Raw genomic sequence first — 18,751 nt, 5'->3', positions numbered from 1 at the left:
GCTGCTGGTTTGCTTCCTCCCGCACTGTGTGGCCATGCTTTAAGCATGCTTACATGCGCAGTGGCAAAATATTTTTAAAAATTCCCCCCCAAAAAGCTGAAAACATAATGCTGACCACATGTACAGGGCCAGAAACTTGGCTTCTACGCATGTGCAGAAGAAAAAAACCAAGTAAAAATTCATCCCCATCCAACATTTAAAAAAATTAACCAAGACCACCCAAAAGTAAAAAGATGGTGACCGCATTTACAGTGCCTGAAACGTGGTTTCTGCTCATGTGCAGAAAAAATAAAAAACAAGAAAAAAAATCCCCCCAAAAATTATTAAACAAAAAAAAAATCCAGAAAAAAATCAAAAAAGGGAAGGGGCACCCAAGAACTGGCACCGACCGAATTAGTTCCATGACATCACCAGCTGGTTGCTACCTGTTCAGGTGAACTGATCTGAACCAGGAGGAACCCACCTCTGTTATATAGTTAGCCAGTACCATTGAACTGGTGTAGTGCAGTGTTTCCCAACCTTGGCAACTTGAAGATATCTGGACTTCAACTCCCAGAATTCCCCAGCCAGCATTTGCTGGCTGGGGAATTCTTGCAGTTGAAGTCCAAATATCTTCAATTTGCCAAGGTTGGGAAACACTGATGTAGTGGTTAAGATGTTAGTCTGGCAGCAGTGATTCAATTTTTAGTCCACTGTCAGCCACTGAAGGTCACTGGATGACCTTGAGCCAGCCACATAGAAACATAGAAGACTGACGGCAGAAAAAGACCTCAGGGTCCATCTAGTCTGCCCTTATACTATTTCCTGTATTTTATCTTAGGATAGATCTATGTTTATCCCAGGCATGTTTAAATTCAGTTTCTGTGGATTTACCAACCACGTCTGCTGGAAGTTTGTTCCAAGGGTCTACTACTCTTTCAGTAAAATAATATTTTCTCATGTTGCTTTTGATCTTTCCCCCAACTAACCTCAGATTGTGCCCCCTTGTTCTTGTGTTCACTTTCCTATTAAAAACACTTCCCTCCTGGACCTTATTTAACCCTTTGACATATTTAAATGTTTCGATCATGCCCCCCCCCCCACTTTTCCTTCTGTCCTCCAGACTACACAGATTGAGTTCATTAAGTCTTTCCTGATAAGTTTTATGCTTAAAACACACTGATACTTCAATCCAGGTTATTTGGGGGGGGGGGACGACGACTGCATAGCACTCTTTAGTGCTATGCACACTGCCAGTATCTCCTGAACAAAAGGCAAAATTTAAATCTAAAAAACAAGCAAATTAATAAATCGGTAACTTATTTATCAGTAATCAATTAGGTTTAAGGTGGCACAACATTTCAAATTGCAGATCTGAATGCTTCCCATCTAAAACAAAAATACTATTATTGGCAAAAAGAGAAGAAAGGAAAGGTACCAGAGAAAATGCTAGTCTGCTGTATGAGACGTGAGATTTATTTCTCACACTGTTAGAAATGAGAGTAATTGGCAGGTGTCAAAAAGGAAAGGCCATTGTAGCAGCACAACTCACCTTCCTATAGGGACATGCGATATCAATGTATGAATTAAAGCAAAGTCTGTTTACCGCCATCTTGTTTTCATGCACCCGCACTCACGCAACACCACTAATCCACCAGCTCATAAAGATTGGATAAAAATAAATAAAAGGGAGCAAAGGGCAGCTGGACATCCAGCTTCCTGTTTTGTTTTAGCTGTTTCGTTTACAAAACGTACGGCCTACTTTATTGCTAAAAGCAAACCCGAAGTGAGATTGAAATCATTTCAAGGCAGCTCACTTCTCACTTAGCCTCAGCCATCGGGAACAGTGTGCAAGGAACAACTCATTTACTTTCACCATGGGAGGCAGAGGCCTTTTTACACACACCACAATCTACTCCTGGGTTTCAGCCAAGAAGAGAGGTTTTGCTTCGTTTTGCCCAGAACCTTTCAGATCTAGATCGAGCTAAATGTTTGCTCTCCAATCTTGTTTCCTTTCACTGTCCAAATCTTTAATGATATCAATATATCCCTAAGTGGCAAATTATAGGAAGCCAGGGAGATGACCTCAGAAAAGGCCGCATGCCTGCCAGAGACCAATTAGGGCACACAGAGGTGGCCTCCTCCAGGTCCCGTCAGCTAAACAATGCAGGTTGACAGGACCGTGGGGGAGGGCCTTCTCTGTTGCGGCCCCGACTTTATGGAATCAACTCCCCACACCCCGAGATCCGTATGGCCCCCACGCTGCTGGCTTTTTGTAAGAACACGAAGACCTGGCTAAGCCAGCGGGCCTGGGGGCCCTAAATCAACCACTAGCTTGTCCATGTATATGAATTAGTATAAATGAGTAGTATGTGTGTTTTTTAAACTGTTTTTAAATTTTAATTTGGACTTTAGAAATTGCTCGGGTTTTTTTCTTGACTTCTTTTTATTATTGTTATTGTAATTTTATATTGCTGTGAGCCACCCTGAGTCCTTTGGGATTGGGTGATATAGAAGTCAAATTAAATAAATTAATAAATTAATAATAAATCAGAATGACAGGCCAAAGCCATTTTATGGCTAATGTGATTTACTTATGTATGGTATGATTGAATTGTATGGTTTTTAATGATATGGTTTTTTAGATGTTGTTTTTAAGTATTGGATTTGTCACATTGTTTATTGCTGTTGTGAGCCGCTCCGAGTCTTCGGAGAGGGGCGGCATACAAATCTAATAAATAATAATAATAATTATTATTATTATTATTATTTGGGATCTTTGGCCTGCCACACTTTATAATATTTTAATGTGCATTCCTTTCTGTGGGAATCTGGGAGGGGGAATTGCATGATGGCTGTCTGTATATAGCCATAACAAATTCTTTCTAGATAGTCAAGGTCATCCTTTGTCTTAGCACTCCTGCACCTGCAAGGAAAGGGATGGGTGGATTCTTGCCAGGTTGGCAGTTGAAGATTGATCAACCTGATGGACTTGGGGGTGTAGGGACAAGAGCTTGAACTTTCAACTGGGTGAGAAACCCCAGGGACTTCATATTTGGGTTTCATCCAGATGTGCCAACATGGCTCTGTTAATAAATTGGAACTTTGAGGAATAATAATAATAATAATAATAATAATAATAATAATTATTATTATTATTATTATTATTATTATTATTTAATTTGGATTTAATTTGGGGCAGCTTATAACATAAAAAAGACAATATACATCGAAATCCAATTAATTAAAATTAAAATTTACGGCTAAAAACTAAAGAACCAATTAAAATAAATGCATATCCATTCAATCAACAAACCCACTATACATTCATCGGCCAGGGGGCAGAATCTAATGACCCCAAGCTTGGCGGCATAGGTGAGTCTTTAGACTCTTATGAAAGGTGAGGAGGGTGGGGGCAGTAGGAATCTCCAGGGGGAGCTGATTCCAGAGGGCCGGCCCCCCCACAGAGAAGGCTCTTCCCCAGGTCCCGCCAAACAGACTTTGATTTAACATTAGATGCTATTTGGAACCCTGACACAGAAGCTGCTAGAACAGTGGTCTCCAAACTTGGCAACTTTAAGGCTTTTGTGGGCTTCTGTATTATTTGTTGTGAGCTGCTCCGAGTCTTCGGAGAGGGGCGGCATACAAGTCAGAGGACAGAAGGAAAAGGGGGGACATGATCGAAACATTTAAATATGTTAAAGGGTTAAATAAGGTTCAGGAGGGAAGTGTTTTTAATAGGAAAGTGAACACAAGAACAAGGGGACACAATCTGAAGTTAGTTGGCGGAAAGATCAAAAGCAACATGAGAAAATATTATTTTACTGAAAGAGTAGTAGATCCTTGGAACAAACTTCCAGCAGACATGGTTGATAAATCCACAGTAACTGAATTTAAACATGCCTGGGATAAACATATATCCATCCTAAGATAAAATACAGAAAATAGTATAAGGGCAGACTAGATGGATCATGAGGTCTTTTTCTGCCGTCAGTCTTCTATGTTTCTATGTTTCTAATAAATTACTGTATTATTAAATTATTATTATTATTCAACTCCCAGAATTCAGCTATATTTGTGTTAGAAGAACAGCAGGTGCATAAGAAGCACATGTTAAGATGGGAGGTGCAGAGAGAATAGGAGAAAGAGATGGACATTTTCCTGACTCCTTAGGGAAGGACTGTCAAATTTGTGGCCAGTGGGCTAGATGCGTCACTCACTGGTCACACCCACGCCAGGTTTAGTGAAGCCGGGGGGGGGGGGGAGTTGAGATACATCACATAACTCGTGAAGACACAAGTTTGACACCTCTGCCTTAGGGAGATAAGGGAGATAGGGGGAAACATATAAGGGAGATAGGGGGAAACATAGGCAAACTTGCAAGATACTTTTACTAAAGCTTATACAGTATCAACAAAGGTAGAGTTGTAATCTTCCCGCAGAGCCTTAATCAGGGCTACTTTGTAGGATGGACACCAACAATAATCAAATTTATTTGTTTACTTGTTGGTTTGTTAGTTGGTTTGTTTAGATTTAGTTTTAGATTTAGATTTATAGGTCAGCCTTCTCCTTGTGGACTCAGGGCGGCTCACAAGGGTAAAAATGGATACAATAACAAATAAATATTATTAAAACATTAGAAAATGCATTAAACACTCAATCATTCCTCCTTCATACTAAGGGTCCCCAGGCCTGCGGCATAGATGTGTTTTTAATGCCTTTCAAAAGGCAAGGAGAGTGGGGGCAGTGCGGATTTCCAGGGGGAGTTGGTTCCAGAGGGCCGGGGCCACAACAGAGAAGGCTATCCCCCGTGGACCCGCCAATCGGCATTGTTTGGTCGACAGGGCCTGGAGAAGGCTGACTCTGTGGCCTAACCGGTCGCTGGGATGTGTGAGGGAGAAGACAGTCCCGTAAATCATCTGGTCCAATGCCACGTAGGGCTTTATAGGTAACAACCAACACCTTGAATTGCGTTCGGAGACCAATCGGCAACTAGTGCAGCTGATGGAGGACTGGACTAATGGGGGAGTATCTCGGTACAAATGTAAAGCCTCACAGCAGCTACTTACTGATAGAGGTTTTTGACAGATTGTTCACTGCTGGTGATGCTGAGGTAAGGTCCATCCCTCCGTTGGTATTCCCCTCTGCTGAAGCCAACTCGAGCTGGGAGCTCCAAGTGGACATTATAAGATTCCTTGGGACGTGTTCCAAAGAACTGGAGCCCATCTTCAGGATAGAGGAAAAGGGCATAGGCGTCTGCATCATTGTAGGCTAAGACAGCCTGGAAGGTGTTACGCTGCAGTGCATTAAAAAAAGAAAAGAAAACTGAAGAAAACACCAAATTAACAAAGAACACAGATATCTGTTAATAAATATACTAACTGCAGTCTTTGCTCAAAATTGGAAACTTGACTATGTTTGTTTATGTTTGTTTGTTTATGTTTATTTAGATTTGTATGCCGCCCCTCTCCGCAGACTTGGGGCGGCTCACAACAAAGTGAAAAAAACAGTTTACAACAAATCTAAATTTCTACTAAAAACATTTTAAAAACCCCATTTTCTAAACACACATACATACACACATACCATTCATAAATTGTATATGCCCGGGGGAGATGTCTCAGTTCCCCCATGCCTGACGACACAGGTGGGTCTTAAGGAGCTTACGAAAGGCAAGGAGAGTAGGGGCAGTTCTAACCTCCGGGGGGAGTTGGTTCCAGAGGGCCGGGGCCGCCACAGAGAAGGCTCTTCCCCTGGGGCCCGCCAACCGACATTGTTTAGTTGACGGGACCCGGAGAAGGCCCACTCTGTGGGACCTAATCAGTCGCTGGGATTCGTGCGGCATCAGGCGGCCTCGGAGATATTCTGGTCCAGTGCCATGAAGGGCTTTAAAGGTCATAACCAACACTTTGAATTGTGACCGGAAGTTGATCGGCAACCAATGCAGACTGCGGAGTGTTGGTGAAACATGGGCATACCTAGGTAGGCCCATGACTGCTCTCGCAGCTGCATTTTGCACGATCTGAAGTTTCCGAACACTTTTCAAAGGTAGCCCCATGTAGAGAGCATTACAGTAGTCGAACCTCGAGGTGATGAGGGCATGAGTGACTGTGAGCAGTGAGTCCCGGTCCAGATAGGGCCGCAACTGGTGCACCAGGCGAACCTGGGCAAACACTCCCCTCGCCACAGCTGAAAGATGGTTCTCTAATGTGAGCTGTGGATCGAGGAGGACGCCCAAGTTGCGGACCCTCTCCGAGGGGGTCAATAATTCCCCCCCCAGGGTAATGGAAGGGCAGATGGAGTTGTCCTTGGGAGGCAAAACCCACAGCCACTCCATCTTATCCGGGTTGAGTTTGAGTCTGTTGACACCCATCCAGGCCCCAACAGCCTCCAGACACCGGCACATCACTTCCACTGCTTCGTTGACTGGACATGGGGTGGAGATGTAGAGCTGGGTATCATCAGCGTACTGATGATACTTCACCCCATGCCCTTGGATGATCTCACCCAGCAGTTTCATGTAGATATTAAATAGCAGGGGGGAGAGGACCGACCCCTGAGGCACCCCACAAGGGAGAGACCTCGGAGTCGACCTCTGACCCCCCACTAACACCGACTGCGACCGACCGGAGAGGTAGGAGGAGAACCACTGGAGAACAGTGCCTCCCACCCCCAACCCCTCCAGCCGGTGCAGAAGGATACCATGTTCGATGGTATCGAAAGCCGCTGAGAGGTCAAGAAGCACCAGGACAGAGGATAAACCCCTGTCCCGGGCCCGCCAGAGATCATCTATCAATGCGACCAAAGCAGTTTCCGTGCTGTAACCAGGCCTGAAACCCGACTGCTGGGGACCTAGATAATCGGCTTCTTCCAAGGATCGCTGGAGCTGGAGAGCCACCACCTTCTCGACAACCTTCCCCATAAAGGGAAGGTTGGAGACTGGCCGGTAGTTATTAAGTACGGCTGGGTCCAGGGAAGGCTTCTTGAGGAGGGGGCGCACGAGCGCCTCTTTATAGGATGATGGAAAGGATCCCCTCCCCAAGGAAGCGTTGATAATCTCCTGGACCCAGCTCTGTGTCACCTCCCTGCTGGCCGAAACCAGCCAGGAGGGACACGGATCCAGTAAACAGGTGGCGGAACTCACAGCTCCAATGGCCTTGTCCACTTCATCAGGTGTCACCAGATCAAACTCCTCCCAGACAGATGGACAAGTACAGGCCCCAGTCACCTCAACTGACTCGTTGTCAGCCGACTCTGTTTTCCAATTGGAGTCGAGGTCCGCCCGGATCTGAGCGATTTTATCAGCGAAAAACGTGTTAAAATCCTCGGCACTACTCTGTAAGGGCTCCCCAACTCCCCTCTGATTAAGGAGCGGGTCACCCTAAACAGAGCGGCTGGGCGGGATTCCACTGATGCAATCAAGGCGGCATGATACGCGCATCTTGCCGCCTTGAGCGCCACTTTGTAAGTCTTAATAAAAGCTCTTACAAGTGTTCGATCAGATTCAGACTTACTCTTCCTCCATCGCTTCTCTAGACGTCTCTTCTGGCATTTCAACTCCCGGAGCTCCTCGTTGAACCATGGAGCTCTACGGGGTCTAGCGCCACGGAGAGGTCGCAAAGGCGCAATCCGATCAAGAGCCTCCGCTGCAGCCTTGTTCCAGGCTTCCGCAAGAGACTCCGCCGAACTGTGGACGAGTGCATCTGGAATAACCCCAAGCACCGTCTGAAAGCCCTCTGGGTCCATCAGGCATCTGGGGCGGAACATCTTAATTGGTTCCGCCTCCCTGCGGGGAAGGATTGGAGCCAGGAAGTCAAGCCGTAGTAGAAAATGGTCTGACCATGACAAAGGCAGTGCTTCTAAGCCCCTTAGTATCAGACCATTACTCAGTTGCTTGGAGAGGAATACCATGTCAGGTGCGTGTCCTCCCTCGTGAGTCGGACCCTGAACTACTTGAGTCAGGTCCATGGCTGTCATGGTGGCCATGAACTCCTGTGCCAACCCAGAGGTTTCGCCGAGTGACGGCAGGTTGAAGTCCCCCAAGACAATAAGTCTGGGGAACTCCACCGCCAACCCGGCTACCTCCTCGAGTAGCACAGGCAGGGCTTTTGACACGCAGCTGGGAGGCAGGTATGTGAGAAATAAGCCCACCTGAACCCCTAAGTCCAACTTCATCAAGAGAGACTCGCAACCCGCAATCTCTGGAGCAATGAGTCTACGTAGGCAAAAGCTCTCCCTGGCTATAATAGCCACTCCCCCCCCCTTCCCTGGGGTCGAGGTTGATGCCATATCTGAAACCCGGCTGGGCAAATTTCAGAGAGAGGAACTCCTCCCTCCGGGCCCAGCCAGGTTTCAGTAATACATGCCAGGTCGGCCTCCTCATCCAGGATCAAATCCCGGATGAGGAGAGCTTTATTTACCACCGACCTGGCATTGAGCAGCAGCAACCTGAGCCCAGGGCCAGAGTTACACTCATCACCAGTGCCCAAGGTTGGGCTCACGGAGCCAGAACAAGGGATCGTTATTAGGCAACGGTCCCTCGTTCCCCTGGAACGGCTAACTCCGTAGCCCCCGCCATATCTGCCTCTCCCCAGCAGTACCGGGATATTCCGACCCTCTGCCACCCCAGAGATCGATGCCCCTTCCCCTCCACCCCCACTACTTTACATTTTATCAATAAGACAATAGAGTGTGCTGAGTTGACAATGACCCTGGAACTGCAAGACAAAAAAGAATCACAATTCTACAAAGCCTGGGAGAAATGGTTCACTTGGCTAGCCCAGAAAAAGACTCTCGAAACCTGATTGAAGGACAAAAGAATCTATCATTTAAACTTCCACACAACAACCCCATACCAAAATAAAGATCTAACAATAGGATAGAAACATTTACATAGGATGTTGACACCATATACAAATGACTCTCTAGACCATTGTTTCCCAACCTTGGCAACTTGAAGATATTTGGACTTCAACTCCCAGAATTCCCCAGCCAGCATTCACTGGCTGGGGAACTCTGGGAGTTGAAGTCCAAATATCTTCAAGTTGCCAAGTTTGGGAAACACTGCTCTAGACAACAGTAACAGGATAAAGCTTATTTAGAAATTGAACTTCTTCCTATACAAACTAATGACCACAAAAATTTCAGTAATCAACAGAAATGCAACAAGTCTATAATGGCTGTGAGAAACGATAGTCAACAAAGAAGACACGTCCCTCTTGTATATTCAAGGAGTGGACAAGAAAATGGAAACACTTGACTTTTTGGCATCATAATCATGTTCAAATCAATCAAAACTTGACATATTTTAATGGGGTTTTTTTGTTAATTCTGTGATTTGATATGTTTTTTTAAACTACCCGTTTCTTTTTACAGAAATTTAAGGAAATTGGTTATAACCTTCTAGAAATGGCAGACCTCTCGGACTTTCAAAGAGGCCAAATTGTTGGTGCTCGAATGGCAGGCACTAGTGTAACAGAAAGTGACCAAATGTTTAGTGTTTCAAGAGGTCATGTCTCAAAGTAATGACTGCCAAGCACAGGTCTGGTCGAAAGTCGAAGTTGTCTGAGAGAGACCGTCGGACTCTAAAGCGAATTGTTAGAGCGGATCGCAAGACCACAGCTCCTAAAGTCCATGCAGAGCTCAATAGACATGTACAGAACCCAGTTTCCACAAATACTGTTCGAAGGGAGCTTCACAAATCTGGATTCCATGGAAGAGCTGCAAGCTGTTTCCATTTTTTGTCCACCCCCTGTATGTAGTTTCCTTTTCTCATTCTTTCTTCTTTTCTTTCTTTTCTCTTCTTCTTCTCTTTCTTCCTTTCTTCTTCAACTCTTCCTTTTTTATTTTATTAAGGTGTTGTATTGCCCTCTCCTTTTCATTTAATTAAAACATCAACTACTTATTATGAAAGAGGTTCAACGCAAAAACCATATTTTTGTATAGATAGAAAAACATCCCCAAAATATGAACAAGCGGGATGATACCTCCCGCCTACCAGACATCTGGAAACCAACCCTCAAACGTAACCCAGCCATAAAAACAGAAACTAGACTCAGAACACATATTGCAAAACAATCAAGTAGGCTGCAAGCTCCAACTACCCAGGATATCACGCCTAATCAACAACCATTAACTAATCAGCATACTTCAGCTACATCAAGGACCCCAGATGTTACCCCACTGACTCACCAGGAAGTTTCTACACAGCAGGCAATTACTGAGCCATCAAACCACACCCAGCCACCAGTATTTATAGAAGGAAGGCAGCTTAGGTCTCGCAGTGTTCGCCTTAGAACAAGGACAGAAACACCAGCCTGAAGATGATGAGTGGGACCTCATTGAAACGTCGCCAGAAATTTCCAAATCCTACACAGGAAGAAACCCGAATATACCAAGACCGTCATACCTGTACCCGTGAAAATGTACGAAAACAAATATAAATATATATATACCCTTCTATAAATACTGGTGGCTGGGTGTGGTTATACCAAGACCGTCATACCTGTACCCATGAAAATCTACGAAAACACACACACACATACACACACACACACACACACATACATATACTCCTCACTCAAATTTCTCTTTTACGATTTGTACAAATAGACACAAATCTATTGTGGTGGTGTTCTTTCTTCAATAAAGAAAATTAGTAATTTTTTAAAAAGAACATCATTTTTTAAAAAAGAAAACAGAAAACGAGGAGATCAAATTCTGACATCCCTAAGTCAGAAACATGGATACATTAAACCTGGGTTTGTCCAGTGGACAACATGTCCCAAAAATGTTTTTTTCAAAAGGCAAACTGGACTTTGCTGAGTCTTGGTGGCACAGTGGTTACTGCAGCTGCTTCACCAGTTCAAATCTCACCACTGGCTCAAGGTTGACTCAGCCTTCCATCCTTCCGAGGTGGGTAAAATGAGGACCCAGATTGTTGGGGGCAATATGCTGACTCTGAAAACTGCTTAGAGAGGGCTGTGTTGCAGTATACAGGTGCTATTGCTATTCCTTGAAGATGTTTCACTTCTCACCCACGAAGCTTCTTTAACTCAGACTGAAGTAAAAGGGCAGTTTCTTGGGTGGGAAAGTGAAGGAAAAACCAAGGAAGTCCAGTTGCCTTTTGAAAAAGCACCTTCCAGACAACCATTCATTCATTCATTCATTCATTCATTCATTCATTCATTAGATTTGTATGCCGCCCCTCTCCGAAGACTCGGGGCGGCTAACAACAATAAAAAAGACAATGTAAACAAATCTAATATTAAAAAGAATCTAAAAAAAACCAATTTAAAGAACCAATCATACATTTATTTATTTATTTATTTATTTTATTTATTAGATTTGTATACCGCCCCTTTCCGTGGACTCGGGGCGGCTCGCATACATACAAGCACACCATGTATAAATTCTATAAGCCTAGGGGGAAGGGAAAATTTCAATTCCCCCATGCCTGACGACAGAGGTGGGTTTTAAGGAGCTTACGAAAGGCAAGGAGGGTGGGGGCAACTCTGATATCTGGGGGGAGCTGGTTCCAGAGGGTCGGGGCCGCCACAGAGAAGGCTCTTCTCCTGGGTCCCGCCAAACGACATTGTTTAGTCGACGGGACCCGGAGAAGGCCAACTCTGTGGGACCTAACCCATGACCTGGATGACTGAGAATCTCCATAGACAAGAGGATAAACATCATTAAGGGAGCAAGATGTAATTTTGTGGTTGCGAGCAAACATCGAATCCAAAACTTCCTTTTCTCATCAACTCTGCTCCATGACCTTACTCCTAGAATCCTGCATATCTTGCATCTACAATACAAGGGAAAATTAGACTACCTCACTTCACAGGGCCATTGTAAAGATTTATGTGGAGGAAAGTTTATTCAGTTCTTTGAACTCTTGTTCTTCCAAACATTTTAATAACTCTGCTCTCTGCCCCCATTTTAATTAAGAAATTAACCCATCCCCGCTTTTTTTAATCTGCAATTCTGTAATATGGGTTTTTCTCCCATGCAGTCCCTGGGAAAGCTAATATGAACTACTGAAGTCACTCCTACACTTATCAATTACTTCAATTTTGGGGGTTTACACAACTAATATGTCCCCTAGATGCAGCGGGACTAGAGTTTCAAGTGTTTCCAGCCTGCATACTATACATAGAAACATAGAAGTTTGATGGCAGAAAAAGACCTCATGGTTGATCTAGTCTGCCCTTATACTATTTCCTGTATTTTATCTTAATATGGATCTATGTTTATCCCAAACATGTTTAAATTCAGTTACTGTGGATTTACCAACCACGTCTGCTGGATGTTTGTTCCAAGCATTTACTACTCTTTCAGTAAAATAATACAGTGGTACCTCGTGATACGAACACTTCGAGATATGAACCCGGGGTTCAGAAATTTTTTGCCTCTTCTTGCAAACTTTTTTCGATTTATGAACCCACCGCAGATTGCAAAATGGCGCTCTGCTGGGTGCCGCCGCCCGGCTATAACCTTTTCGGGTTCGCGTTCCGGAGGCTGCCAAGAAGCACCCGGCCATTGGGATTCCCCACCTCCTTTCCAGCCTCCATATCGTCCGAAAACGCCGCCGCCAATTGGAAAAACAGCGCTCCGCCGGGCGACGGCACCCGGCTGTGACCTTCTGAAACAGCCAGGCGCTTCTCGGTGGCCTCCGGAAGCCAAACCCGAACTTTTGCCGAACTTCTGGGTTCGGCATTCGGGAGAACGCCGAGAAGCCCCCCGGCTGTTTCAGAAGGTGACAAGCGGGCGGCGGCACTTCTCGGCGGCCTCCCGAACCCAAACCCGAAAAGTTCGGGTTCGGGAGAACGCCGAGAAGCCCCCTGGCTGATTTAAAAGGTGACAGCCATGTGGCGATGCCCAGCGTAGCGCCATTTTGCAAATTTTTCCCCCCCTTGCACCCATTAATCGCTTTTACATTGTTTCCTAAGGGAAACATTGTTTCATCTTACGAACTTTTCGCCTTATGAACCTACTTCTGGAACCAATTACCGTATTTTTCGCTCCATAAGACGCAGTTTTTTTCCTCCCAAAGTAGGATGAAAAATCAGCGGCGCCTTATGGAGCGAAGCTGCAGGCAGGGGGGGGGAGGCGCTGGAGCAGAGGGGGGGGCGAAATACTCACCAAAAGGGAGGCGGAGCGTGGCCGGGTACCGTGTCTTCGCCTCCGCGCGCTGCCTCCGCCCGGCCGAAAACAAAACGGCTCCAAAAGTTGGCCGGGCTCCCGGGAGGTGGTGCGCGACTGTTTCCTCTTCGCTGCAGAGCCACACGGAGGCAAAGACACGGTGCCCGGCCACGCTCCGCCTCCCGGGAGCCCAGCCGATTTTTGGAGCCGTTTTGTTTTCAGCTGGGCTCCCGGGAGGCGGAGCATGGCCGGGCACCGTGTCTTCGCCTCCGTGTGGCTCTGCAGCGAAGAGGAAACAGTCGCGCACCACCTTCCGGGAGCCCGGCCGACTTTTGGAGCCGTTTTGTTTTCGGCCGGGCGGAGGCAGCGCGCGGAGGCGAAGACACGGTACCCGGCCACGCTCCGCCTCCCGGGAGCCCAGCTGAAAACAAAATGGCTCCAAAAATCGGCTGGGCTCCCGGGAGGCGGTGCGCGACTGTTTCCTCTTCGCTGCAGAGCTGTCGGGAAGAGGCGAAGACAACGGCGCCCTCCACTCTCTCTCCCTCTCTCTCTCTCTCTTTTTCTCTCTGTTGCCGGCGTGGTGAACGAGAGAGAAAGAGAGAGAGAAAGAAAGGAGGGGAGAAAGAATGAGAAAGAAAGCAAGAAAGTAAGCAAGAGAGAAAGACAGGGAAAGAAAGCAAGAGAAAGAGAAAGAGAGGGGGGAAGAAGGGGGAGGGAAAGACATAGAGGGAGGGAAGGAGGGAGAGAGAAAGAACAAAAAAGAGGGAGGAAGGAAGAGAGAAAGGAAGAGGGATGGAGAGAGAGGGAATGAAAGATGAAGGAAGGGAGAGAGAAAGGGGGAGGGAGAGATAGAAAGGAGGGAGAAGGGGGTAGTTAGGGAGAGGGAAAAGGAAGGGCTTGGAGAAAGGCAGGGGGAAAGAAAGATAGAAAGGAAAGAGGGAGGGAGAGATAGAAAGGAAAAAGGGAGGGAGGAAAGAGGGAGGGAGAGATAGAAAGGAAAGAGGGAGGGAAAGATAGAAAGAAAAGAGGGAGGGAGAGATAGAAAGGAAAGTGGGAGGGAGGAAAGAGGGAGGAAGACATAGAAAGGATAGAATTATGGATGCAAGAACTTGCTCATGTGTGATAGCTACTTTTTGGCTCAAAATATTTTTGTTCTATTTTCCTCCTCTAAAATCTAGGTGCGTCTTATCAACAGGTGCGTCTTATAGAGCGAAAAATACGGTAAGTTCGTAAGATGAGGTATTACTGTATTTTCTCACGTTGCTTCTGATCTTTCCCCCAACTAACCTCAGATTGTGTCCCCTTGTTCTTGTGTTCACTTTCCTATTGAAAACACTTCCCTCCTGAACCTTATTTAACCCTTTAACATATTTAAATGTTTTAATAATGTTCCCCCTTTTCCTTCTGTCCTCCAGACTATACAGATTGAGTTCATTAAGTCTTTCCTGATACGTTTTATGCTTAAGACCTTCCACCATTCTTGTAGCCCGTCTTTGGACCCGTTCAATTTTATCAATATCATTTTGTAGGCGAGGTCTCCAGATTACACCAGATTAAAAGAGGACACTATAAATGTTGAATGTATTGAACATAAATACAATTATTTATTTTTTTAAAAAAAATGAATTAAGAAGTAAGATCTCTATAATTAATCATGAAGGAGATTTCCCTTCCACATTTTTTCCGCCCAGATCTCAAGCCCTTATAAAGCTGCCTAGCTATCATTTATCTTTCTGTCCTCCTCTGTTTTATCCTCCTGGGCTTTTAGTAAATTTCTTTTTTTTTCAGCTACAAGGGAAAAACATTTTTCTCTTTTTCATAATCAGCCACTTGGGAATGAAAAGAGAGATTTCGATTTCAGGAAGAGTTCCCATCCAGGCCAAAAACAGAAGTGAAAGCTGAAATGCTTGATAACCAAAAAAGGGAGAAGACTTCACTCGTGTTTGCAGCGTAGAAATCACAACCCAAAGCCTCAGGTGGACACGGATTCTGTGACTGAATGAGGAGAAGGTAAATCTTAGGCTTTGCCTGGGTAACCATGAGTCTCACCATTTACCCAAGTCATTTTTCAACATGCCCATATTTTTCAGAGCATAAGACGCACATTAGTTTTTGGGGAGAAAAATAGGGAAAAGAATCTGCTTACGAGATATTCATCTGGCTAGCGTCCTTAGCCAGCACATTGTTTTATCCCCTGGTTAGGGCTTTAAAAAAAAATTATTTGGAGAGAGTAACAATGAAAGAGCTTGCAAGCTAGTAAGAACTGGAAACATCATTAGCACCTCGAAAGAAATATTCGGAGAAAATAGAGCAATGGAAAAAACCCTGCAAAGGCTTACTTACTTACTTACTTACTTACTTACTTACTTACTTACTTACTTACTTACTTACTTACTTACTTACTTACTTACTTATTGGATTTGTATGCCACCCCTCTCCATAGACTCGGGGCGGCTAACAACAATGGTAAAACAACATGTAACAATCCAATTTAATAAAACAACTAAAAACCCTTATTATAAAAAACCAAACATACACACAAACATACCATGCATAAATTGTAGTAGCCTAGGGGGAAAAGAATAACTTAACTCCCCCCATGCCTGGCGACAAAGGTGGGTCTTAAGAAGTTTGCGAAAGACGAGGAGGGTGGGGGCCGTTCTAATCTCTGGGGGGAGCTGATTCCAAAGGGCCGGGGTCGCCACAGAGAAGGTTCTTCCCCGGGGCCCGCCAAACAACATTGTTTGGTCGACGGGACCTGGAGAAGGCCAACTCTGTGGGACCTTATCGGCCGCTGGGATTCGTGCAGTAGAAGGCGGTTCCGGATATATTCTGGCCCAATGCCATGTAGGGCTTTAAAGGTTATTACTTTGAATTGTGACCGGAAACCGATCGGCAGCCAGTGCAGGCCGCGGAGTGTTGCAGAAACGTGGGCGAATCTAGGAAGCCCCACAATGACTCTCGCGGCCGCATTCTGCACGATCTGAAGTTTACGAACACTTTTCAAAGGTAGCCCCATGTAGAGAGCATTGCAGTAATTGAACCTCGAGGTGATGAGGGCATGAGTGACTGTGAGCAGTGACTCCCTGTCCAAATAGGGCCGCAACTGGTGCACCAGGCGAACCTGGGCAAACGCCCCCCTCGCCACAGCCGAAAGATGATGTTCCAATGTCAGCTGTGGATCGAGGAGGACGCCCAAGTTGCGGACCCTCTCTGAGGGGGTCAATGGACAGACAGATGGAATTGTCCTTGGGAGGCAAGACCCACAGCCACTCCGCCTTGTCTGGGTTGAGTTTGAGTTTGTTGACACCCATCCAGGCCCCAACAGACTCCAGGCACCGGCACATCACTTCCACTGCTTCGTTGACTGGACATGGGGTGGAGATGTATAGCTGGGTATCATCGGCATATTGATGATACCTCACCCCATGCCCTTAGGGTTTAGAAAACATTATTCACAAAGAGTAACAATGAAAGAGTTTGCAAGCTGGTAAGATTTGGAAACATTGTTAGCACCTGGTTAGGGCTGGAAAGAAACTTATTTGGAGCAAGTGAGAGCAATGGAAAAAAACCCTGCAAAGACTTAGAGCTTGGAAAACATTCTTCGCAAAGAGTAACAATGAAAGAGTTTGCAAAGTAAGAGCTGGGAAGATTGTTAGCAGCTAGTTAGGGCTGGAAAAAAGCTACATTCAGAGTATAAGACGACCCAAATTATCAGCCTCTTTTAGGGTATATACCTATTGACTGCTACATCTTACCTGAAAAGCCACGGAGACATTTACCCAATAGTATCTTATATGTTACAGAATAAATGCATAACTCTTGATCTCCCCTAGCATCTTGGTGAGGAATCTGGGCATTGTAGTTCAGTATCCCTTTGGGACTGTGGACCTTCTAACATCCCTGACACAATGCAAGCAACAGTCAGGCTGCATTTAAAAATATACATCTGGAGACCTGGATGTCCCCCAAGGATACAGAAATTGGACAATCCTAATGAAATTAGGAAGCTTCTGGCCAAGATCTTTTTCGTTCCCTTCTCAAAACATGACTTTATAAGTGCTAAGTAAATAAATAAAAAAGATAGTATCTCTTGACATATCCAGCGACATGAATCCTAGGGCTCGACACAGACCAAATTAAGCATTGAAAATCTAGCATCATTTTTAGAAAAAAAACTTTCTGTTCATGAAGGAGCAGATGCTGGACTCCATAGCAACTTCAGTCACATAAATTATTTTTAGTATTGCATTATCCGTGACAACTATTTTTCTCTTGCCTCAAGTAGTCATAATTTTTAAGGCATAAAAAAACCTACTCAGGAAATGACAGAAAAATCAGCTTAACATCACTAGCTCGGAAAAGCTGGAGGGAATTGCTAACATTTTTGGAAGATAGACTCAAGATTCAGAAGGATCTTGACAAGCTTGAGCATTGGGACCTGGCCATCAAAATGCAGTTCAATGGTGAGAAAAGTAAGGTCCTACATTTAGACATCTTGTGTTTTGCTTGTTTTCTGCTTCTGTGTTTGCAAAGAAGCTTTGTTTTAGCACTGCACACTCACTCATAACTGCGCAGTGCGTCCCTGAGTGAATTAGCAGTGAAGAAAACTGGAATCCACTCCTGCCTAGGCTCTATCAACAGAGGGATAGCATCAACTTAAGGAGAAGAGTTAGTAGCACTTTATATTGTGCTGGTGAGGCTGCACTTGGTATACGGTTTCCAATTCTTGCCACCACGATACAAAAAAGTTGCTGAGATTCTAGAAAGAGTACAAAGAGTGAAGAAGAAGAAGAAGAAGAAGAAGAAGAAGAAGAAGAAGAAGAAGAAGAAGAAGAAGAAGAAGATGATAATAATAATAATAATAATAATAATAATAATTTATTAGACTTGTATTATTTATTTATTTATTTATTTTATTTTATTGGATTTGTATGCCGCCCCTCTCCGTAGACTCAGGGTGGCTAACAACAGTAATAAAAACAGCATGTAAATCCAATACTAAAACAACTAAAAAACCCTTATTGTAAAACCAAACATCCATACAAACAAACATACCATGCATAAATTGTAAAGGCCTAGGGGGAAAGAATATCTCAGTTCCCCCATGCCTGACGGCAGAGGTGGATTTTAAGGAGCTTACAAAAGGCGAGGAGGGTGGGGGCAATTCTAATCTCCGGGGGGAGTTGGTTCCAGAGGGCCGGGGCCACCACAGAGAAGGCTTTTCCCCTGGGCCCTGCCAAACGACATTGTTTTGTTGACGAAACCCGGAGAAGGCCCACTCTGTGGGACCTAACCAGTTGCTGGGATTCGTGCAGCACAATGCGGTCTCATAGATACCCTGGTCCGGTGCCATGAATGGCTTTATAGGTGATGACCAACACTTTGAATTGTGACCGGAAACTGATCGGCAACCAATGCAGACTGCGGAGTGTTGGAGTAACATGGGCATTTTTGGGAAAGCCCATGATTGCTCTCGCAGCTGCATTCTGCACGATCTGAAGCTTCCGAACACTTTTCAAAGGTAGCCCCACGTAGAGAGCATTACAGTAGTCGAGCCTCGAGGTGATGAGGGCATGAGTGACTGTGAGCAATGACTCCTGGTCCAAATAGGGCCGCAACTGGTGCACCA

The 18,751-nt window shown here is 45.1% G+C and overlaps 1 protein-coding gene across 1 annotated transcript in view; it reads right to left on the bottom strand.

The window, feature by feature from the left end:
• Window positions 1-18,751, bottom strand: part of NID2 (nidogen 2) — a 109,560-nt gene that overhangs the window by 69,142 nt on the left and 21,667 nt on the right. The window contains 1 exon segment of the mRNA XM_070749466.1: window positions 5,049-5,275. Coding sequence (XP_070605567.1) covers window positions 5,049-5,275 — 227 coding nt within the window.

Source organism: Erythrolamprus reginae, chromosome 1, assembly GCF_031021105.1.
Source record: "Erythrolamprus reginae isolate rEryReg1 chromosome 1, rEryReg1.hap1, whole genome shotgun sequence".
NCBI classification, from domain to species: Eukaryota; Metazoa; Chordata; class Lepidosauria; order Squamata; family Dipsadidae; genus Erythrolamprus; species Erythrolamprus reginae.
This window is presented reverse-complemented; position numbering and strand designations above follow the sequence as displayed.